The sequence below is a fragment of the Vipera berus genome (genome assembly GCF_964194415.1).
Source record: "Vipera berus genome assembly, chromosome: 6".
Taxonomy (NCBI): Eukaryota; Metazoa; Chordata; class Lepidosauria; order Squamata; family Viperidae; genus Vipera; species Vipera berus.
In genome coordinates, this window is record NC_138208.1 from 77094548 (window position 1) to 77117060 (window position 22513).

The 22513-nt window shown below is 38.3% G+C and overlaps 1 protein-coding gene across 1 annotated transcript in view; it reads right to left on the reverse strand.

Moving 5' to 3' along the window:
- Positions 1–22513, reverse strand: part of CACNA2D4 (calcium voltage-gated channel auxiliary subunit alpha2delta 4) — a gene marked incomplete at both ends in the record, with an annotated part of 176901 nt that overhangs the window by 12797 nt on the left and 141591 nt on the right. Inside the window, 8 exons of the mRNA XM_081330661.1 lie at positions 401–456; positions 1422–1474; positions 4241–4316; positions 7005–7075; positions 9249–9311; positions 10755–10799; positions 16801–16815; positions 19252–19313. Of these exons, the coding sequence (XP_081186787.1) occupies positions 401–456; positions 1422–1474; positions 4241–4316; positions 7005–7075; positions 9249–9311; positions 10755–10799; positions 16801–16815; positions 19252–19313 (441 nt within the window). The remainder of the gene's footprint in view (positions 1–400; positions 457–1421; positions 1475–4240; positions 4317–7004; positions 7076–9248; positions 9312–10754; positions 10800–16800; positions 16816–19251; positions 19314–22513) is intronic.

Sequence of the window (22513 nt, forward strand, 5' to 3'; positions counted from 1 at the left end):
AACCATGAGAACTTAAGCCAAAGATCTTATGTTAGTGTACTTCTGATTTAGGTTTTTTGGGTGTCCACTATTGATATTCCCTCATGTGTTCCAACTAAAATACCTGAGCAAATCAGAAAGTATGATTTCATTTCATTTCATTGACAATTTTCATTAGTCTTCTACCTATCTTCTGTGACAGCCTACTACAGACTATGTATCCAAAGTACCACAGTAATCAATGCCTTACTCCTTGCCAAATTAATGCTGGGGTCAAAATGAGATGAATGGGATCCAAATGTAATATTCTTAATACTAACAAGTGACAATTCTTTCAGGCTTTCCAAAATGCATTATTACTTATAACTTTTTCATCCAAATGATGTGGCTGCTACGTACTTACAGTAATCCTGCTACTCACCATCAGCCAAGTTATCCATGTGCCAGAAACTAAAGATGTTAAATTCTAAAAGGAATCTGTCAAAGAAGAAAAATATGACGTAGTTTATGTCAGTCCAGAAGAGCAGAGGTGTTGTAAAACAGGCAGATACTTCTGATTTGCTGCTTAAAATTTACCTTGAAGCTACATTTATTTCTTGCCTGAACCAGGCACTTCAATCCTTCTTGCTTACTTTTTGACTGGTAATTGTATCTTAATTCTCATAAAAACTACTAGCTATTCCAGTGGCAAGGCTGTCATTAACACTGTGCTCTTAGGCGCTGAGAGGGAAATATTCTCAAGTCACCTTGAAAGCCATCTGCTTGATCATAGTGAATCACGGGTATGCACTATACAGCAACAGCTGTTGAGAGTGCCTGACAAATTAATCTCTACGAATATCTTGGAATTTGGTTCCCTGATCAGAGGCATTTGGATCCATCCAATCATTTCATCTGAGACCCATAAGATCCCTGATGGGTGCTGCCCCAGATATCTTTATCATCAGCAACTCTTTGTTACTAAAAATCCCTGCTCTTCCATTAATAAAATGGCAGGTAAAGTAAATGGGCTTAATATACTTGCTCAGGAACAAAATGACCTTTTTCAAATATGCTTTCATTCACACAGCTCACTTTAGAACACCCAGTTGGTCAAATTTAAGAAATGAAGAAGTAATTCTGAAGACTCAAGAGATACTCCTTGATTTACATCAGAGTAGTACAACATCTCCATGCTGGGAATTGCAGTCTTATTTTATCTGGAGAACATTGGGGGAATTGTTTATTTCTTAGCACTGCTGGCCATTTTGAAGTTGCTTTAATATTTTCTTGTTCATTTCCTATTATAATAAAATTCTAGAACAACAACAATACTATAAAAAGTTAAGAATATGCTTAATCTGAAGACCTCAGTCATTGAATGTTTAATATACTAATTAAATTCTGAAACGGAATTTCTTTGATGTAATTTTCCACTAGAATTCCCAAACATTCATACTCACATGAGGAAATCGGTGATCAGCCACTTTGCTGCTGCCAATAAAGCATAAACTGGCTGTTGAAAAAAGAACAGCTACGTCTCAAAAGAAAAAGAAGCATCTTGTATAGTGCCCCATTTTAATTGTGTTTCTCTTAACTTAAATGGCTTTCTTTAAGAATGCAACATGCATCCAAATCAGTTGTCTTTTCTACTAACAATAAATCAGGACATTTAAGAAAAATATATAAAATATTTTGAAAACAAAGTTTATCCAGTTTTAAAGGCTTAAAAGATTATGTGTGTAAGAAAGAAAAAAAATCTGGTTATTTGTGGAGCTGAACAACCAATACCTCCCCTAAACAGCTGTTTTGGATCATGCAGTACTGACAGTATTGTTCATTTTAACAAAACCCAAAGTATTTTGGACAGTAAAGCTAACATTTTTTGTCACAGTAGGAATAGTGACACATATTGATGGTGGATTATATTAATATTGCATTAACGTTGGCTTTGTCTTCTTATGAATACTTCTGAGCTACCTTCGCTATGAATCTAAGTCTTCCTCATTTTGACCAGACAAATGAAGCCAAACTAGCGCTACCATCTTCAGGATGTATAATTGATAATGTACATGGTTAAAAGGTCCTTGCATTTCCACACATATGCAATTCAACTTTAAAGGCAAAGAGGCAACCATCTTGAGATCAGTTTGAATGAAAAGGAAGGAAGTTGTTGTTGTTGTTAGCTGCGAAGTCGTGTCCGACCCATCGCGACCCTATGGACAACGTTCCTCCAGGCCTTCCTGTCCTATACCATCTGCTGGAGTCCATTTAAGCTCACGCCTACTGCTTCAGTGACTCCATCCAGCCACCTCATTCTCTGTCGTCCCCTTCTTCTCTTGCCCTCAATCTTTCCCAGCATTAGGCTCTTCTCCAGTGAGTCTTTCCTTCTCATTAGGTGGCCAAAGTATTTGAGTTTTAGCTTCAGGATCTGGCCTTCTAAAGAGCAATCAGGGTTGATCTCCTCTAGGACTGACCGGTTTGATCGCCTTGCAGTCCAAGGGACTCGCAGGAGTCTTCTCCAGCACCAGAGTTCAAAGGCCTCAATTCTTTGGCGCTCGGCCTTTCTTATGGTCCAACTTTCACTGCCATACATTGCAACTGGGAAGAAGTCTGTTCATAAAGACACCACCATTCTAATAAAGATCCTTCATTGATAACATAATATAAATGTTTGTTTCTTCTGTTCAGTTGTGTCCAATTCTTGGAAACTGCTGAAAAACTTCTTGCAGTTTTCTTAGCAAGATTTTTCAGAGGCAGTTTGCCATTCTCTGCTTCCTAGAGTTGAAAGAAAGTGACTGGACCAAGGTCACCCAGGTGGCTTTGTGACTAAGGTGAGATTAGAACTCAAGTGTACCAGTTTCAAACCTGATGCCTTAACCACTACACCAAATTGTCTCTTTACAAATTAGTTAAACCGAGCCAAATAAAAGAAATCAATTCAACCATAGTAGAAAATCCTATTGTTACTAGGTAAAGAAACCTATTATGAAATTTCTTGGTTGTTAACAGTATTTTTCTGGATTTTCTGCATAGAACAGAGCTAGCAGGCTTAAGGGTTTGCTAGTCAAATTTTGCTCCAGAATGGTCCAATGTAAGATTACTATAATATGAGCCATATATAGTTTATTTGCTAAAGGAACAAATGCACAAATAAGACAAGCACCGAAAGAATGAAAAGTTCACCCTTCACTTTCCCATCCTAGAATGAGTTTTCTCAGTAACATCCATCTTCTCTAAATTACCGTAATATATATATGCACTGTCACTTGTCCAGTACAAATAACTCATGGGAGAAATCACAGAATCAAGGCTGGAGTACTCAGCCAATTTATCTTAAAAGTGTTCCCCTCCCCCACCAGAATCTGGTTTATTCCTTTTGCATGAACCTCATTTGCTCAAGTTTTAACTGCAAAAGTGTAAGGTTGTATGGAAACTACCTGCTTTGCAAAAGTACGACTCGGAAAATGAACAAATGAATGGAATGATTTACATCCCTCCTTCCCTTAAGAAGCTCCAAGTGTTATTTATAAAGCTTCCTTCAAGTGTCCATTGTTTTTACTTCTGCTCTAGCAGAGGGCATGGACCATAAGCAAAGCAGGAACACAAAATGACAGTGGAAATCTAATGTTGCCCCATGAAACCCAGCAATTTCACAAGAACTCAAGGCTTTTGAATTTGACTGCTGAAAGCTTTTAATGTTTATCTCCAACACTGACCACTTTGTCCACCAACCCAACGATTACAGAGTAGAAATCCACCCTGTTCTAAAATACTGTATAATTCCTGATTAGTCTTCATGTACAGATGCTCAGATGTATGTATGTAACTTTGATCAGCTTTTTTCTTTCAGAATGCTCTGCCAATTATAGAATGGAAAAAAACCATATATAGATGGACATGCCTTGTCTTCCTTATCTGCCTTTGTCTTCAGGAGGAAGGAGAAACTTTCTGACAGTAAGAACAATTAATCAGTGGAATAGCTTGCCTCCTGGAGTTGTGGATGTACCATCACTGGAGGTTTTCAAAAAAAGACAGGGCAACCATTTGACCAGGATGGCATATGGTCTCCTGCCTTGAGCAAAGGGTTGGACTAGAAGACCTCTGAGGTCCCTTCCAGCTCCATGATTCTGTATTTGATGTTCTCTTTTGTTCTGGGAGAACAAAAGCAACTAATCTCATCAGAAAGAAAAGCATTTCTGAGCTTCTTTGCATCATTCTGTTCTATGTTCCAAGCCTGGCTGTGACTTCACGATGTGGTTTATGATATGGAGATACTTACACTGAGAAGAGGACGGGTACCACTGTGATGGTGATGGGGCACTTTACACATGGCTTGGTAATCAAACATCTTCACTCTGCAGAAACACAAAAGCGACCATGAAGAACTCTGTAGAAGAACTCTGGGAAGTTTATGTTGGGTGAATTTCAACTCCCAGAATTCCCTTTATTCCCTTATTCTAAAAGCCATCATTTACCCACCCCAGTGCTGCTTGATCAGCAATGGCATTTCAAAGTATTCTTCAGAGTTCTGCTCTTCAGGATGCTTTTTAGTGAAAATGGCAGAAATTAATCAAGGCATATATGTTACAATTGCATTATAGTCCCATAGCTACACATTCTTCTGCCTTGCACATGACTTTTGCCTAGATTTAAATTCAGTTAATGCACAGAACTGACTTTAGTTCATACTCTAAGGAAATACCTACAGTACATTTATGCCTCCAGTTGGATATTGCACAGCAAGATTTAATATTATAGAATGTGTTATCTGCTATATTCAAAGAAGAGATTTTGTACTACATTTGCAGTGTGCTCTTGCGATGTGCAAATACTATATAGTATTTACCAAAATAACCACAGCTACTATTCTATTCACTCCAAGTCCATTCTGGCAAAGAATGGCATCTCGCCTACTTTTTCTACCTAACTATAGCAGCTGTGTTATTTTCTTTGACCAGAAACAAACTGGTACTGAATGTTATGCAAGATAGTTCTGGCTGTGTTCCTTATATCTTCTTGGTTATAAGTACCTGTCCTGGACCCTTTGTATACTCAGTCTGTAGGCCATATAAGTTATTTTCATCTACAATGAATGGCTCCAAATTTCTGTGGTTCCAGATAACAGACTTTTTCAGAAATGTGGTCTTTGAACATGAAGCCCCTGGCAATCAAAAGTTCTATACTACACCAAACGTAAAACTAGTATTTGTGAGAACCAAAGAGATTGAGACAGGAAGTAATGAAGTGGGCAAGATCCACAGGGTAACATCTGTCCCTTTCATTCTGATTTTCATGCTGGACTGATAATATATGAAATGTCCAAGTTTGAAACATGAATATACCAGAACTGGTTATTTTGATAATATACAGTAGGAATGTGTGTTGTACCTCTGACAGTTACGGTGTCATAAAGGTATGTGTTTGAAACTGTTTTCTTGACAACTTTCTAGCTGCATTTCAAAATGTGGGTGGTGAAATATATTGATGTTAAAATATTTGTTCACATGCTGCATAAACATAAGGATGGCTGAGCTAGTCAGCAGACATTCCTCTCATCAAAGTTTTTTTATTATATCATTACAGATCGATGGCACCTATAATCATGTAATTTGCATATCATAGTTGCCAAAGTGAGTGAGACAGTTCTTTAGAACAAACATGTATTATAGGGAACAAAACTAACAAAAACAGAAATGTATGTATGTAGGTATGTATGTGTATATATATTCTGCCCTTATTATTTTTACAAATAATTCAAGGTGGGAAACATATCCAACACACCTTCCTCTTTCTATTTTCTCCACAACAACCCTGTAAGGCAGGGGTCCTCAAACTTGGCCACTTTAAGACTTGTGGACTTCAACTCCCAGAATTCCACAAGTCTTAAAGTGGCCACGTTTGAGGACCCCTGCTGTAAAGTGAGTTGGGCTGAGAACGAATCTTTTGACTCAAAGTCCCCCAGCTGGCTTTCATGGCTAAGGCAGGACTAGAACTCACGGTCTCCCGCTTTCTAACCTGGTGCCTTAACCACTACACCAAACTGGCTCTTCTGCTATTGTCCACTCTCTTCATCCTGTCTGTCTTTATTTTAATCTGTAGTATTACTGGAAATAAGGCACTTTCAGAGCATAAGAAGAGCAATTTAGGTCCCAAGTCAAAGTTCTTGCTGGGAATCCCCATCCCAAATCAATTCTTATTTAGAAAGCTAGTAGCTACACGAAGGGAGCCTATGGCTTGCGTGCGCACGCACACACACACACACACACACACACACACACACACACACACACACACACACCTTTCAGGGGGCCCCTAGCAGCCTTGGTGGCTCTGGGGCACCTTCAAAGTGATGAAAGAACCCTGGCAGGTGGCTAAAGCTACTAGATCTGAGATGCCAAATTCCAGATAACCACTAGATGGCAGCACAGAGTTTCTGCTTGAAACTCTCTTCCGATATTAACTTTACCTTACCCATCATGGCACTGGGTTCCTCTATGGCAGACATGTCAAACACAAGGCCCGGGGGCCAGATCCGGCCCGTGAAGTGGTTTCATGCGGCCCGCGAAGCCATCCTGGAAACAGTGAGGGAACGGCCCCTGATGCCTTGGCCCTGGCTCAGAGACCCTCCTCCTGCCAGAGACCCTCAGATCTGTCCCACTCCTGCCCAGGCCCCCATAGGCACCCTTGAGGCGAACGATGTAGAGCTGGCCACGCCCACCCAGTAGGCCATACGCACTCTGGCCACGCCCACCCAGTAGGCCACTCCCACCCAGGCCACACCCACCCGGCCCCCTGAGGGCAACCGCAATGCTGATGCGGCCCTCAATGAAATTGAGTTTGACACTCCTGCTCTATGGAGATGTTCTGATCCTGCACAATTAGCATTGTTTAAGAAAGATTCTGAGTCTAACTAATTCTCGTGTCAACGAATCTTTAGGCAGCTCCATCCTTGTTTTGATTATATTTATGCTGTGAAGGATTTTGCTTCAGATAGGGTCTTCTTTGAAAGGAGATGTACATAAGGAAGAGATGATGACACTTACTCTTTGAGCATTCCCATATTTACGAGCTGAGTTGTAACAGAACCATCTACTTCTCCCAAGAATTTTCCAATCTGCAACCACAAGCAAGTATGATATAAAAAGAGAGTTTCTAGAGAGTTTTTAAATCATAAGTTTTGTTTGGCAAAACATTCTTAAGCAGGTTAGTTAAATATTCACTAATAATACAACAGGCTAAATTAAAGTAGTAATAAAACAGGCTAAAATTGATTGTTAGAATATGTTTTTTAAAAAAGTGTCTTAGCACATTGCAAACACACAGTCTGTTGATTTGTTTATAGTTCATTGTATTTTGTGAACCTGAAAAAGAGTTAATTCAGTAACCAGGTTTATAGATGTTGTGTGAATATTCCCACAGGCTGCAAGGCAGAAATACTTACTGATTATTATATAGCAAATTCTTTAAGGGCATAAGGACTATGTACTTATGTTGCTTGGGGAAAAAGTGAAAGCACAGTAAGACACATTAAATCAGGGGTGTCAAACCCGCAATGTCCCATGACATGTTGCAACGTATCACGACTTTTTTGCCATTGCCGGCAATGGGGTGGGCGCAGTTTCGCTATGATGCATCCGGCCCACGGGCTGGCAGTTTGACACCCCTGCATTAAATTGAAAAAACTGAAGTCCATGCTCAGTTTAGCTTTGAACTCACTATCTATGTTCTTACAATCAGGTTGCAGAAACACACAGCAAATGCACACCAAATTTGCTAAATCTGTTAGATTTAACTTTTTTTTTGCCTTTTTGTGGTTGACTGGGCTTGTTAAGCAAATCCAGTAAATTCACTGGTTAATGTATTCAGAAAATGAGTAAATCTGTACAGTTTGCTGGTTGGAGCATGCTGTATGAATACAGTGGGAGGCTTCAGATCACTGAAGATTGAAGCAAGCTTTAGACAAACCATTATGTGTTGCCTTCAATCTGCAAGATAATAATAATGGCCTACTTCGTAAAGATGAGAATAAATGCAAAGGGTTTGAACACTTGATGTATTATTCAAATAGTGCTGCCTCTGCTGAGATGGAAGGTATTAAGGCAATTAAGCTATTTTGCTCAAATCTCCTTGTAGTTTAAGGTCACTTTCGCCCAAGGAAGTTTCAGATAGGATAGCAAGCACGCTCACTTCTTAATTTTTTTGTGTTTTCCAGTTCTAATACTGGAAAGGCACTGCAACCTTCTTCCTTTTCTTACCTTTTCTTTACTCAGATCTTTATATTGCTGCAGTAATATTGTGTTTGAATGAGGTTTAAAAATTATTACAATGCATTAGTATGTGAAGAAGATCTCTGACATCTATCAAAACATTTTGTTTACTCAAGATACATTTAGCCTGACATGGCTTTGTCAAAGTAGGAGTTGACAGGTTCCTTAAAAGTCTTTGGTACATCCTCATATGCGTCTAAACATATTTTAAAGGGCAGGTACTTTTGGCCTAGCAGTTAAGAAGCTGAGCTTGTTGATCAAAACGTTGACGGTTCAACACCCAAGTACTGCATGACGGGGTGTGCTCCTGTTTCTGCCGCAGCTCCTGACAATGTAGCAGTTTGAAACCATGCAAATGTGAGCAGATAAATAGGTACCACTTCATTGGGAAGGCAACAGCATTCCATGTGCCTCGGCGTATAGTCATGCCAGCCACATGGCCATGGAAATGTCTTCAGATAATGCTGGTTCCCTTGGCTAGGAAATGGAAATGAGCACCATCCCTTAGAGTTGGACATGATGGCACAAGGGAAACCTTACCTTTATCTTTACATACTGTTAAGGCATCACAGAAGGAATTTTGCACTAACAATTCTTCCTAACAATGAAAAGTTAAACTTTCAATGTGAGATGGTGTCTCTCACCCATGCTAGTCTAATGGCATGCTCTGTTTCACTGGGGTTTTGAGTGCCATGACAGGGTTGCACTCCAAAAATTGATGGGGTATGACAAAGTATAGCTAGGAGAAGAACAAAATTCGTTGTATTTATTTGATGCTTCCATTTCAAATGATTAAATGCAGCTGATATAATTACCTCGCATGTTATGAATATTTCTCTTTTTTTACAATACGAAGGACAGATGGCACTCAGAACTGTATGCCAGGCTTTCCAGGAGGATAAATGTGAGCAACCTTAGAAATACAGGCAGTGATTTCCTAGTCTGACCATTTTATTTAGTCTTTCTTCTAGACTCAGTTTGATAAATAAGATCAAGAGCCACTCATTCATTCCTTCTTACCTGTGGGGAGATTTTGGAAACAAGTATGAATCCATTGTTATCAATAAGGTAGCAATTCAGTTTCTGCAGGAAGAAAAAGACAGAATCTTCAGAAAAAGGTAGGTCAAGAATAGACCTCAAGAGCAGTATTTCCATGTCGAGGGCTGCATTCCTGCAAGAATAATCTCTTGGAGGCATCCCTAGGAGAAATACTGGGCAGGGGCAGTGGTGGGATTCAGCCGGTTCACACCAGATCGGCAGAACCAGTAGCTAATTTTTGTGGGGTTCAGCAAACTGGCTGAAGCCCTAGCCCTTTTTCGCAAGGCCCACAATGGCCCTCCGGAAATGCATGGATGCTGCTTCCAGAAGTCCATTCTGGGCCTCAGAGGCCAAGGCCCAGAACAGACGTCTGGAAGCAGGATCCACGCAGAGAACCAGTTGTTCACATATTTCAATCCCACCACTGGGCAGGGGTGAAACAAGTCATGGGGAGATCAGAATCAAAATAGGTGGGATTAAGCATTCTCTTTTTATGGTACCTCTTTTAACTTTATCTCTCCTGAAGACTGTGTAAAAGTAAACTAAGGGTTAACAGTCTCATCTCTTTTAGATGAGATCTTTGAAATCATCTAAGGCTCAGTTTAGATCTCTGACAAGAGCAGTCTTTCAGTTGGTCAACAAACTATAGACCAGGGAGAAGGAAGGTAGGTAGGTAGGTAGGTAGGTAGGAAGGAAGGAAGGAAGGAAGGAAGGAAGGAAGGAAGGAAGGAAGGAAGAAAGGAAGGAAGGAAGGAAGGAAGGAAGGAAGGAAGGAAGGAAGGAAGGAAGGAAGGAAGGAAGGAAGATGAGTTCTAGCCATTTTGGGTTCCTCCCCCATGCTGTTTTTTGCCATTCACTCCTTGAGTCCATCATAAGTTATACTAGAAGGAATGCAACATTAACTGAAAATTAAAGGTTCTGAGCTTTATCTTTTTATGTCAATGAGGCACATTTTTACTTATTTATAAGATTTCTATATACCTGTATCTAGAATGCCTCTAAGCAATCTACATTAAAATAACAGCATATATATCCCAATGAAAAATACTGATAAAAATAATACATTAAATGCAACAATTTTGCATAACAAAAACCATGGTTGGCCCTAACATTGGTCTCCATAGACCTTCCAAAATGTCCTGGCTTCTGGGGGTCTTTAGACACCAGGGGGGACTTTATTTTGGGACAAAATAGAGGGTTCCCCCACGTTCATGATTTCTCCTGTCTCAACTCACAAAAGTTTGGGAGTTTCAGCCTGCTATCCACCACCATATCTGATCTGATCTTCAGGTAAAGTAGTCATGCAATGCTCTATAAATAACCATCTTTTGTTATCATAGTTTCATTTGTAAAAACATCATAACAAAGACAAATAAGAGTAGCTGAATAGTGATGCTGGATTTAGGCTGTCTATATAGCATGAAAGTAAATTTGGCCCTGAACCACTGAATTACAGATATGAGCAAAATCAAAGTCTAAACAACTTACATCATCACGACAGCTCATTGGACACAAGCCGTCCACATTACTACACTGCAAAAGAAGAGAAAGCGTTTAAATAATTTCTTATTTTAAGATGCATTTTCCTGAGCTGTATTAAGTACTTTCTCTGGATTTATGGAATATTCCTGTCTAATTCTAGCACTACTCATATTATTCAGGTAGATTAAAAACAATTTCCCACAGTAGTGTTCCTCTGACTGGTTCCATCCTGATATTTTGACCACTAGCAATAACATATCAGCAATACTATGAATCTGGGATTTAAATACTTGTTTATTTGGGAATACAAGTAACATGCAAGATATTTATGGAAAAGACTGGGTGGCAATTGAAATGTTGACACTTTTACTTTAAAAAAACCTTCCCTATGGGATAATTCTATAATAAAAATAGCTGGTTTTCCCCCCCAGTAAATCTGGGCTTTTTATAATATTGTATTTACCTGATAAGAAAATAAGGTTTCTTCCCAAAACTATAATCTGTGAATCAGATCATCCTAGACTGGCTAAAAACAATGTTGAAAACAAGCAAAGGGATACAGGTGCAAATACTGCACATATCCCTGCTGAAAAGCTCTGAAGACTTACAGGTCGTCTTTGATTTACAACCCTTTGTTTAGCGACTGTTCAAAGTTACAATGGCACTGAAAAAAGTGGCTTATGACTGGTTTTTGCACAGCATTCCCATAGTCACGTGATAGCATTGGTTTCTTAGCAACCAGCATTTATTTATGACCACTGCAGTGTCTCAGAGCCGCATGATCATTATTTGCAACCTTCTCAACTAGCTTCCAAGAAGGAAAGTCAATGGGGGAAGTTGGATTCGCTTAATGACTGCATAATTCACTTAAACACTTCAGTGATTCACTTAGCAACCATGGCAAAAGAGGTCATGAAACTGAGCGTGACACACTTAACCACCAACTTGCTTTGCAATGGAAATTTTTTGATCCCAATTGTGGTTGTAAGTTGAGGATTACCTACACTGTACTTACGAGGAGTTACTTACCTGGAGACTTTTATCTTTTTTGTAATCTCTCTCCTTTCCTTCTTTCTTTCTCTCTTCAATTAACTTTTCCTTTTTCTACATCTCCATCCAGTTTTGTTCCCCCACCTTCTCTCTCTTTCCATCGCAGCTACAGATTCATCTCACCCTATTTTTATCCTGCTTGTGTGTCTGTGTTTAGCTGTTCAAACAGGGTGCCCTGAATATTAGTGCTCAGGCTGACATGGCAACACTTGCTATATCAAGTCCTTAAAATGGCTGGCCCAGAATAAAAAGACTTACTACCTAGAGAAATACCCAACAGTGGGCCTAACACAAGGCCAGAGAGCAGCCTTAATCAGAGTAGCATTTGAGCTTGTGGATTCTATGATAAAATGAGGATTCCATCAAGCACCATATTTAGAAAGGAAATATCTATAAGGTGTTCCACATGTAGAAGACCCTGCATATATTCTTTGTGATTGCTGGCTATATGCCTGAGCCAGGATGAAGCATTCAGAGTCACTAATCAGCAGGCTATGTTCTTTGGTTTAAAGCACAAACACATGGACACTCAGAATGGCTGCCAACGTTTATATTAAAGCCATTCAACCAAGAACTTCCTACCAAGATTAGATTGCGGTCAATAGCGAAGGAGATGAACTGTTACTATGTACTGATGTGTTACGATCTGAGATGATTGTTTGACTAATCAGTAGAAGACAACTACTTGCAGATTGTTGCATGATCACATCCAGGGAGTCACCAAGAGCAGAGTTTAATTTCAAGGAGACATTATTTACTTTGGATTTTATAACCATTAATAAAAACAGCTTTGCAGAATTGCAGAATTAGAAGGGACTGTAAGCATCATTTAACCTCAACCCCTGCAATGGGTAGGAAAGCCATGAGAGGTGGCTATCAAGACTCTTTTTAAAAACCTCCAGAGATGGAAAACTCAGCATCATTGATGGCGTCAATGATGATGGTGTTGATGATAGTGGCGGTAATGGTGATGATGATTCACAGAAGGCAAGTAATATCAAAGAAGGGTATCAGAAATATATATATATATATATATATATATATATATATATATATATATATATATATATATATATATATATATATATATATATATATATATATATTTAAAAAGCTACTACAATTATTTAGCAATCTTTCTAAAATCAGGGACACTATATTGTAAGAGGCTTCAGGGAGGAGGGGGGAGAAGTAACAATCCCATTTTTATCTTTATATAATAAGGTGGCTTTAAAAAAGAGAGGTTTCCTCCATTCAATTTAGTGTCGTCTCTGGGAGAGATAATGTAAAATGAATTTGTTTGATACAAACATTTACTTATTTGTATGGGTAAACCAAGCCATAAAGCTAGCCATAAACCTTCTAATTGTTTCTATATTATGAAATGCATCAAGAAGTTATGAGGACCATAATTGAGATGTAGATGCAAATCAGTTTTTAGAGTCAGTATCCCATCCCTCAGATTAACAAACAGGAATGCAAATATTTTTTAAAGACAAGAACTGATTGTGACAATCATATTCTTGTAGCCTGTTTACCATTCCAGTATTTGTCTCTGTGTTAATTAAAATGTGTGGTTTGCTGCAGAAAATTCAATAAATATTCCTGATTGGATATCCCATGTACCACATGTACAAATTAATCTGTCCTTCATATAAAGTAGTTTCCCTTAATATATTTATGATTAGCTGTGCCTACATTTACACTGGCACATCAAAGCATGCCAGGACATGTACAATCTAGAAATCAAGCATTGGTGGTACTCAAGTACTTGTTACTATGGATTTTAAGATTTCTAAAGTGTTTAGCTTCTGGGGGAGGATCTATGGCAGACTAAACATCCCTGAAGGAGAGGGGATGGCATTGCAGTGGAGACCAGGAGCCAGATGGCATATTCAGGCAAGCATTGTCTTTCCACACAAGGAGAGATCGTGAAAATATTCAATTCAAAAACAGTTTTTTGTGGTCAGCTAAGGAATTGAGTGCTTGGGAGTTGAGGGATTTCAATCAGGTTCACAGCCATGATGCAGCCTCTATGGACACTAGGTTCACAGAAGCCTCACTTTCTTATCCACTTTCAGATGTAATCGATTTACAGCTAAACAGAGATTTTTCTGAGTGGCAGGATAAAAGTATCCACTTAGTGAGTCAATATTCTTTGTGGATTAAAAAGAAAAAAAGGATTGTAAAGATTTAAAAACTTTTGGCAAAAAGCTTAACAAGAAGTAGATGTAAGAATGTTTACACCTGATAAAGGAGACAGGCGTGTGTGTGTATGTGTGAAACTGCTTTTAAATAAATTGGAATTAAAATAGACAAGCAAACCAGACCTTCTTGGATATGTTTTTTTAATTGCTATTAAGAATGCAGACAATTGGTGAATTTTACAAGACAAAATATAAAGATAATATGAGCTAAACTGTGATGCTGACACTACAAAGTGCCATTTGGATAAAAGTATTAAGTTGGGATGGGCAATTCTCCTAAGTGGCCACATAAGGAACTGGGATTGTTGTAGAGGATTGCCACTACCAACCCCCACCCCACCCCACCGCTGCTGCCACCCCACCACTGCTGCCACTCCACTGCTGCTGCCGTGGACTCGACAAGAACAGCCGAAGCGCTGGATGTGGCCCACAGGCAGCAAAAGGCCCAGGTCTATATTAAGGTCATAAGAAAATAATAGAGGGGAGGGGAAAGGGGAAAGCTTGCCTTTTATTTGGTAACTACCAAAAAGTGGAAAAAATAGCAGAGGGAAGAACAGCTTGCTAGAGCAACCTGCAAAAGAGGAATTACACCAGATTTACTTCAGAAAATGTTTGAGAAATTGGGCAATAAGTTAGCTAAAGTATAATAAACTGTCTAAATCAGTGCATACTAAATTGGCAGCTTTTTAAAAAATGTGACTTAAAGACCTGTAAAGAGGAGATAAAAAGACCTTGAGAAGAACAAAAGCTCTGTAAAAAAGTATCTGGAGATGTAAAATGAATGAATGACAACGTGGAAATTTTGGAGAGTTATAGACAGAGAGCTGGAAAAAGTATTAGATAATATGGCACTACTAGAATTGCAAAAGAAGAAATTTTGCTTGAGAATTAGAGGATTCTGCTGAAGATTGCCTAAGCAAATGTTTTTGATTATGATGAGGTAGATATATGCAGGCAGAAATTGATAAGGTATATAGAATAATACATCGCTGGGGAGAATGTCTGGAATAGATATAAATGTCCTCTGTAGAGTGAAGTTTTTATTTCAGACAATTCCTATTTTGAAAACTGATGTTTTATTCAAGCAATGGCAAAAAGATATATCTAAAATTGTGTTGCATGGGGAAAAACCCCACAAGTTAAATATATGGTCTTACAGGGTAGAAAGAAAAGGGAAGGACTGAGTGTACTTAATTTGAAATTGTATTTTGCAGCTTGCTACTTGGTTTGGATGAAATAATGGGTATTGTTGAGAAATAAAAACATTTTGGAGTTAGAAGGACATAACCTAAGATTTGTGTGGCATGGATTAGAAAGATTTAAAATAGACAAAAAAGTTTCTGGTTTTGACTATTGTGCTTTTGAAATGGAATTACATACAAATAATGAACATGTAATTGATAAAATCCATAAAGTTCTATTGAAATTTGAAATGGAAGAACAAGTGGGAGAATCTATGATAAGTTTTTTTTAAAAATTGGTTATCATATACAGATGGAACAATGGGAAAATATGTGGTTGAAAGGACTGACATTTATACCATGTTATAATTTAAATACTTTTTATAAAATGATGTTCTGTTTGCAGTTCAAACTCATGTTGAAAAAGTGAACAAAAAGAAGGGACATATCATGCTTGGTGGACATGTAAAGAAGCTAGAACACTTTGGATTTATATATATTCTGATTCAGAGGATTTTGACAAAAACCTACAATGGAGGAATGGTTGGTGAAGATGACAGAACTTGCCGAGAGGGCCAAATTGACTTCTTTGATCAGAGAAAAGACAGTATATTTATTGCTGACTGGAAACTCTTTATGGACTTTTTGTCAAAAACAGAAAAAAATGAACTTATGATTTATACTTTTGATGATTAGACAGGATAAATTATAGAAAGAAGAGAAACATGTAGCTTTAGAGAAGGTAAATCAATAACTGTACTTATAACTGCTATAAAGATCAGGAATCACTTCTTTGTATCTTTTTTCTTCTCTATTTTTCTTTTTCTTTTTTGCACATTTAGTTTTCTCTTTGATTTCTTTCTTTCTTTATCTTTTCTTAACTTTATATTAATGTGCATTAGTTTTTATCTTCTTTTATTTAAAAAATAATAAGAAGAACTTTCAGACTTGCAAGATCAATATCAGCCTCCCCAAGTAGATCAGAGAGAAAACACAGCCAGATAAGATCATCCTATTTTATTGTAAAGGCTACATTAACAGAATTGTGCAAGTTTGAAAATACAAACCTCCTGGCATCTCTTTTTATAGCCTGATAAGTTAGGAAGGATTCTATCTGAGTTTCTTTCTCTGCTGTTAAGCAACTGTGGGGTCCCCCTCCCCGTTTTTGTCTGATCATTTCCTAAGCAGCATATATTCCCTTTCACATTTAATTTGTGCAATGCATAACTATCACACATTTCCAAAGGCAGTTATGCAAAGCTGAGTTCAGTTGTCTCAGCCTTAGATTTGTTAAGGAGCTTTTTGTAATCTTTGCAGCTGGATTCCTACTGGGGTTGATTTAAGATTTTTTTTTTCCTTCACAGAATTTGTAGAGTGTTTGGCTAGATTATTTTTATATATTTGAGATTTAATCAGTTTTAAATCTGTTTCTATTGTGCCAGTTCCCAGTCTTTAGCAACTTAATCTGATTTGTCTGTAATATTTGGGTATACAAAGAGGAGTATTCAAATTCCACACCTCACACACAAATGACAAAACAATAATCAAAGCTTAGTGTTGTACATAATCCATAGGTTCTCTTAAATATTTTAGTCTTTAAATCTTCTTACTTACATCCGTATCATTGGGCTGCAAGACAGTAAACAGAAGCAACATAAAACAGAAAGAAGAGAGAAAATGACCATTAATGACTTATCCACTGTTGAGTGCCACAGAGCAGAAGAAAGCTCCCTATACAAATTTTTGTCAATTCTAAGAACAGAAACGTGAGTAAAAGTTGAAATTTGCCTTTATTTTTTTCCAAAACACACCATTTCCTGGGGTGTACAGCGTCAGGTTCCAAAATATTTGTTCTCCCATTCTCTGTCTTAGGAATGGCCTTCTAAGTTGTACATTTTTAATGTGAGAAAATCCCTATTAAATATAGATGGATTACCATCTCAATTAATAATGGATTAGATTAATCCATTAATTAATTTGGTTTTAATTATATTTAAACTAAATCAAATCAGATAGAAAGAGAGAGATTTGCTGTGGGCTGACACATCCTTTTGGAGTCATCTGCAATGATGCATTAAAAAAAAGAGGGCAGATCTTCAGTCACAGGAATGTGGCCATCATCTTGACTTTTTTAACCTTTTCCACTGATGCTATTGATTGTGGCTATCAGAAGAACAGTGAAAGCAGTACATCCTTCCAATAGTGAAAATCTCTGCCATCAAAGATAAATGAGATGATTGATGACAAATGGTACAGAATTCTCTCTCTATAGCCACACCATGTTGTGACTAGGCAATCAAACTTCATTAAAAAGTCTTGTGTGGAAACTGGGGACAGCTAGCCTCAAGGTAGGATGGTGGAAGAAAGCTCTGCCCAAAGACTACATTGTGTTTTTCTTTTAAAATGTATTATAAAGCTTATAATATTAAGATCTTGCCTAACACAAACATCTTAGAGTCCTTGCTTGCTGTTTCCACACAGTCAAATGCTTTTTGGCTTATGTGAAGATAGCAATAGCATTTAGACTTATATACCATCCCATAGAACTGGGCAGCACTCTCTGGGTGGTTTATAATGTAGAGGATTATTTGCATAAGGCCCCCAACAATCTGGGTCATCATTTTACTGACCTCAGAAGGAAGGTAAGGCTGAGTCAACCTTGAGCCCTGTCGGGATCAAACTCCAGGCTGTGGGCAGAGTTCGCCTGCAATATTGCAATCTTGTTACCGTGCCACCTGGGCTCATGATGAATGGCTTCAGTGCTTTTATGCAAACACAGTTAAGACAATGCTAAAAGCAATAAATAAATTGGAATATGATCTGGTTATCTGAAGAATTGTTTTTCTCCCATAGTTGTACCAACCCAGCATGCTCTGGGTCTCGTCCTTGAAGAGCCATTATTGATGGGTCACCAGAGAATATGCCTTCCCTGTTGTAGCACCTACCTTTTGGAATGGTATATCCCCCATCCCCAATAGTCCTGCCTTGCCCTAACTTGGCTGTCCTGTAGGAAACCTTTTTCTCTGTTCTTGAGATTACTATTTTCTGTCGTTGTCTTGCATGATCAGACCTGGGGTTTTTGTTTTGTTTTGTTTTTGTGGATCTGATTAGTTTTATCAGGTCATGCAATTTTATTAGGGATTTTTAATTGATTGTTTTTATTGTAAGCCATCTAGAGCAGGGGTGTCAAACTCAATTTCATTGAGGGCCACATCAGCATTGCGGTTGTCCTCGGGGGACCAAGTGGGTATGGCCAGGGTGGGCGTGGCCTACTGGGTGGGCGTGGCTGGAGTGCATATGGCCTACTGGGTGGGCGTGGCCAGCTCTACATCGTTCGTATCAAGGGTGCCTATGGGGGCCTGGGCAGGAGTGGGACAGATCTGAGGGTCTCTGGCAGAAGGAGGGTCTCTGGGCCAGGGCCAAGGCAGTGGGGGCCCTTCCCTCACTGTTTCCAGGATGGCTTCGTGGGCCACATGAAACCACTTCGCGGGCCGCATCCGGCCCCCGGGCCTTGTGTTTGACATGTCTGATCTAGAGTAAGCCCTTACATTTTGTGGTACCATACTCTTTGATAGGTAAATGAATAAATAGCCACTGAATGCGCAGAGCAGCAGCAGATTCTCTCAAAAGAGTTGTTTGCATCAATTTGTAAGGCAAGGAAGAATGACGGTCCTAATTAAGAAGGATGTGCAAAGGGCTCATACAACATTCTGGATGAAATCAAAGTGGCTTTTGAATAACTGAGCTGGTAGAGATGATCCGACATTTCAGTGTTTCAGCTGCAGTGGATTTAATGCCAAGCCAGGCTTTGGATTGTTAATGTTCTCAGAACAGATTGGCAGCAGATGCAGCATTAAAGTTGTCAAGGGATTACCAAAATGTGCAATTTAAAAACTAATGTCTTGCTCAAATCTGTTTAATACAGATTTCCCAAGGACTTCTCTGCAAATTTGGTATGGGAAATGCCGCTCGGTCCAGCCCTATCAGTATGGTTCATTTATCTAGAAATGGGGAAGTGGGCCTCTGTTTTGCCCTTTACCTCAACTAAAACATTGGTATGCTTACCTGTTGTGTAGCCTCCCATAATTTCTGCTGGAGCCATTCCAATTTAAGTTGCACCCCCACCGCTACGGGGAAAACAGAAGCAAAAAAAAAAGAAGGGAAGATTAGAGAAAAAAAAATCCAAGATGTATTATAGAGGCAAAACTCAGAGATGCTAGAGGAAGTCACACCTCTAATAAGTGTAAATGACAGGTAAATGCTGAGTCAGATCAGAAAGTGAGAGTCAGGGGTTTAACGAGGGGAAAGGAAGCGCTATCAGCTGGTGTACTGAAATTCTGACACCTAACTCCCACTGAACACTATCAAGATAAAACAGCCTGACAAAATACTTTCCCCTTTAATTGATGTATAGACAATTATATAACCCATCTCTTGCAGTTACAATTCATTAAAGGGACACGGCCAGCATCTTACTCTAAAGATGGAAGAGAGCTGTTAACTTAGCTGAAAAGTGTGGATTTTTGTCCCACTTTCATTAAATCTACAAAATTCTTTTTAAAAAATTAATTAATTAATTAACTATTCAGTTTAGTTGATTGATTCAGGCATACTCTTGTTTTGGGTACTAAACTATTGCTTATATGCAGCATATTCTAGCTGGCTTTGCTGTTAAAAATCTATAGAATGGCTTTTATTCCATCAATAAAAACAAGATATTATGCCTTGCATAATAAGGCATGACTGGAGTGGCCATGGAGGAAAAAAAATTGCATGATTGAAGCCCTACCCATTTTTATGGACATTGCACATAAGAAATGGACGGGGTTCCGGCTGCATGGTTAGTCTGGACTTATTTTGGATGGGCAGCAAAACATCTCAAGCCAACAAGAAAATAAGTCCAGATGCCATGACTCAACTTACAGACAATTCTACTTGGGTGATTAAGAATCTTCATCGGCTAAAAGAAATGAAGTTAAGCAGTAATTCTGGCAATCATTGGCAGAAATAGAAACAATTTAAGGAGAGGAAAAATCAAGTATTTCTGTCAGCAGGACAAATGGAATTGCTTTATTACGTACTTGCTGCCAGGTCGAGGTTTTAAGGGAAGACTTTTACAATTCATTCATTTTAAAGGCATGCTATTCTCAAAGTGACAATGAAGGGAAAAAGGCTGGCTTTGTTGCATCATCAAATTATGTAGTTTGTCTAGTATAAATATATTGGTATGTCTTCATGCTTGTAATTTTTTCCAGAGGAGGGATTAATTTGAAATGTCTTAAATAAATAAATGCCTGAAATGTCTTAAATGAATAAAATGAAATTAGCTAAGCATAAGTAAATCCAACTAGGAAGGGTGTTAGAAAGTTGCTACAAGGTTCTGGCAACCAGAATGTGGCCGTGATGTCATCATACAACCACATCCTTGTGATGTCACATGCACAAATACCTAAGAGGAAAAGCTTGCATTACAACCTATGTTTTGTCACTTCCCCATCCTAAAGACACCTACTGTCAAGACAGAATGGTTACTGCAAAAATTAAGAATGTGATGTACTTAAGGTGTCTCTACAGTAAAAAATATAAAAAAATATCTATCTTACCTATGAAAAAAATAAAACAAGAAGATACAGGGCAAGGAAAGACAGAGGGATGTGAGAACCTATTATAGAAGTAATTTGGGGCCTGCCACATTCTTACATTACAGTTCTTACTCAGATATCAGACCCACATCTGCCATTATTGGATTAAAAACCTGTGAGCATGTGCATCCTTGGGATGAGGACAGACTTGTGTAATTTCCTGTCTGAGCCTTGAATTAATATAAAATGAAAATGATCTACCCTTCTTTTCAAGCTGCATTTTTGCATCACTGAAAGAAACACATTGTCAGCGATAACTATGCACTTGGGTCCTAAAAGCTATTTATTATTTAAATAATAAAAAATAACGTGCTTTGAAAATTTATATTGAATGCTGACACTCATACAGACATGCACACATGTGAGCAGAATTGTAGAGAGTTATGTACAAAAGTGGCATTTGCACCCAGTGCACTCTGAAGCACTTTTCTGAAGTAATGCATAGTAATGAAGCAGTGTACTTAAGTCAAAGGATTTAAAAAAGATGCATTGGCTTACTTACAAGCCAAATGAAGACTGTAAATGTAATCAACATTTTATTTTGCATATTTATTTGTTACCTAGTTCCCCCCTAGAAATGGGGCTGGATAAAAAACTGAATGATATGAAATAAATAAAAGACTTCTTGCAGCATATGGTCGTGGTTAAGGCACCAGGCTGTAAACTGGGAGATTCTGAGTTTTAGTCCTGCCTTAAGCGCGAAAGCTTGTTGGGTGACTTTGGGCCAGTCTCTCTCTGTCAGCCCACTCACTTTGCAGGGTTGCTGTTGTGGGGAAAATAGGAGTAGGAAGAGGTGTTAAGTATGCTTACTGCCTTGAGTTATTTATATAAAAAAAGTGTAGGATATAAAGAGATTTTTTTTTCATTATAAACCCTGATAGGCCAGGGATATATTTTCTGTTCAATTTATATTCCCCCTTTTTGTTTTTTCTTCAGGAGCTCAAGCCTGCATACACAGCTTTAAATTCTCCCAATAATTCTGTGAAGTAGGCTTGCCTAAGAGCAAGCCATTGGCTCAGCCTCCCCCCTGTATAAAAAGATGCTCCCAAATTGCAGAGATAACTTTGTTCTCTTTTATGGAGCTCATAATAGGTTATCTGCCCATCATTTCCTTCACCACTTATTCCCTTTGAATTTTTAAGGCCCACTTTTTAGGGCAATAAGGCGATTTAGGGCAATAAAGAACTGAAGACAATGCTAATTGTCAAATAACAGCAAAGTAACAGGACAGAGAGAATGAGAGAGGATTGTCGAAAATAATCTTTGCAAGATTTAGCTTTTGGAAGAAGTTGTGGAAGGTCCAGAGAGAAAGAAAGGAGATTTATTTAAAACAGAAAATCTGTAAGAAAAGATTCTCCACCATATAGGAATCTAGAGGTAACAGAATAACACCATTGGAAGGGACCTTGGAGATCTTCTAGTCCAATCCCCTACTCAAGCAGGAAACCCTATACCATTTCGGACAAACAGTTGTCCAATCTCTTCTTAAAAACCTCCAGTGCTAGAAGACTCACAATTTTTGGAGGCAAATCATCCCATTGATTAATTGATCTAACTGTTGGAAATTAAGGTGGCAGAATAACTGCAAAAGAGTCTGATAACCCATCCACATTTTCTAATAATATACAGTTTCAGCTCTCCAGGCTGCTATTATTATTATTATTATTATTATTATTATTATTATT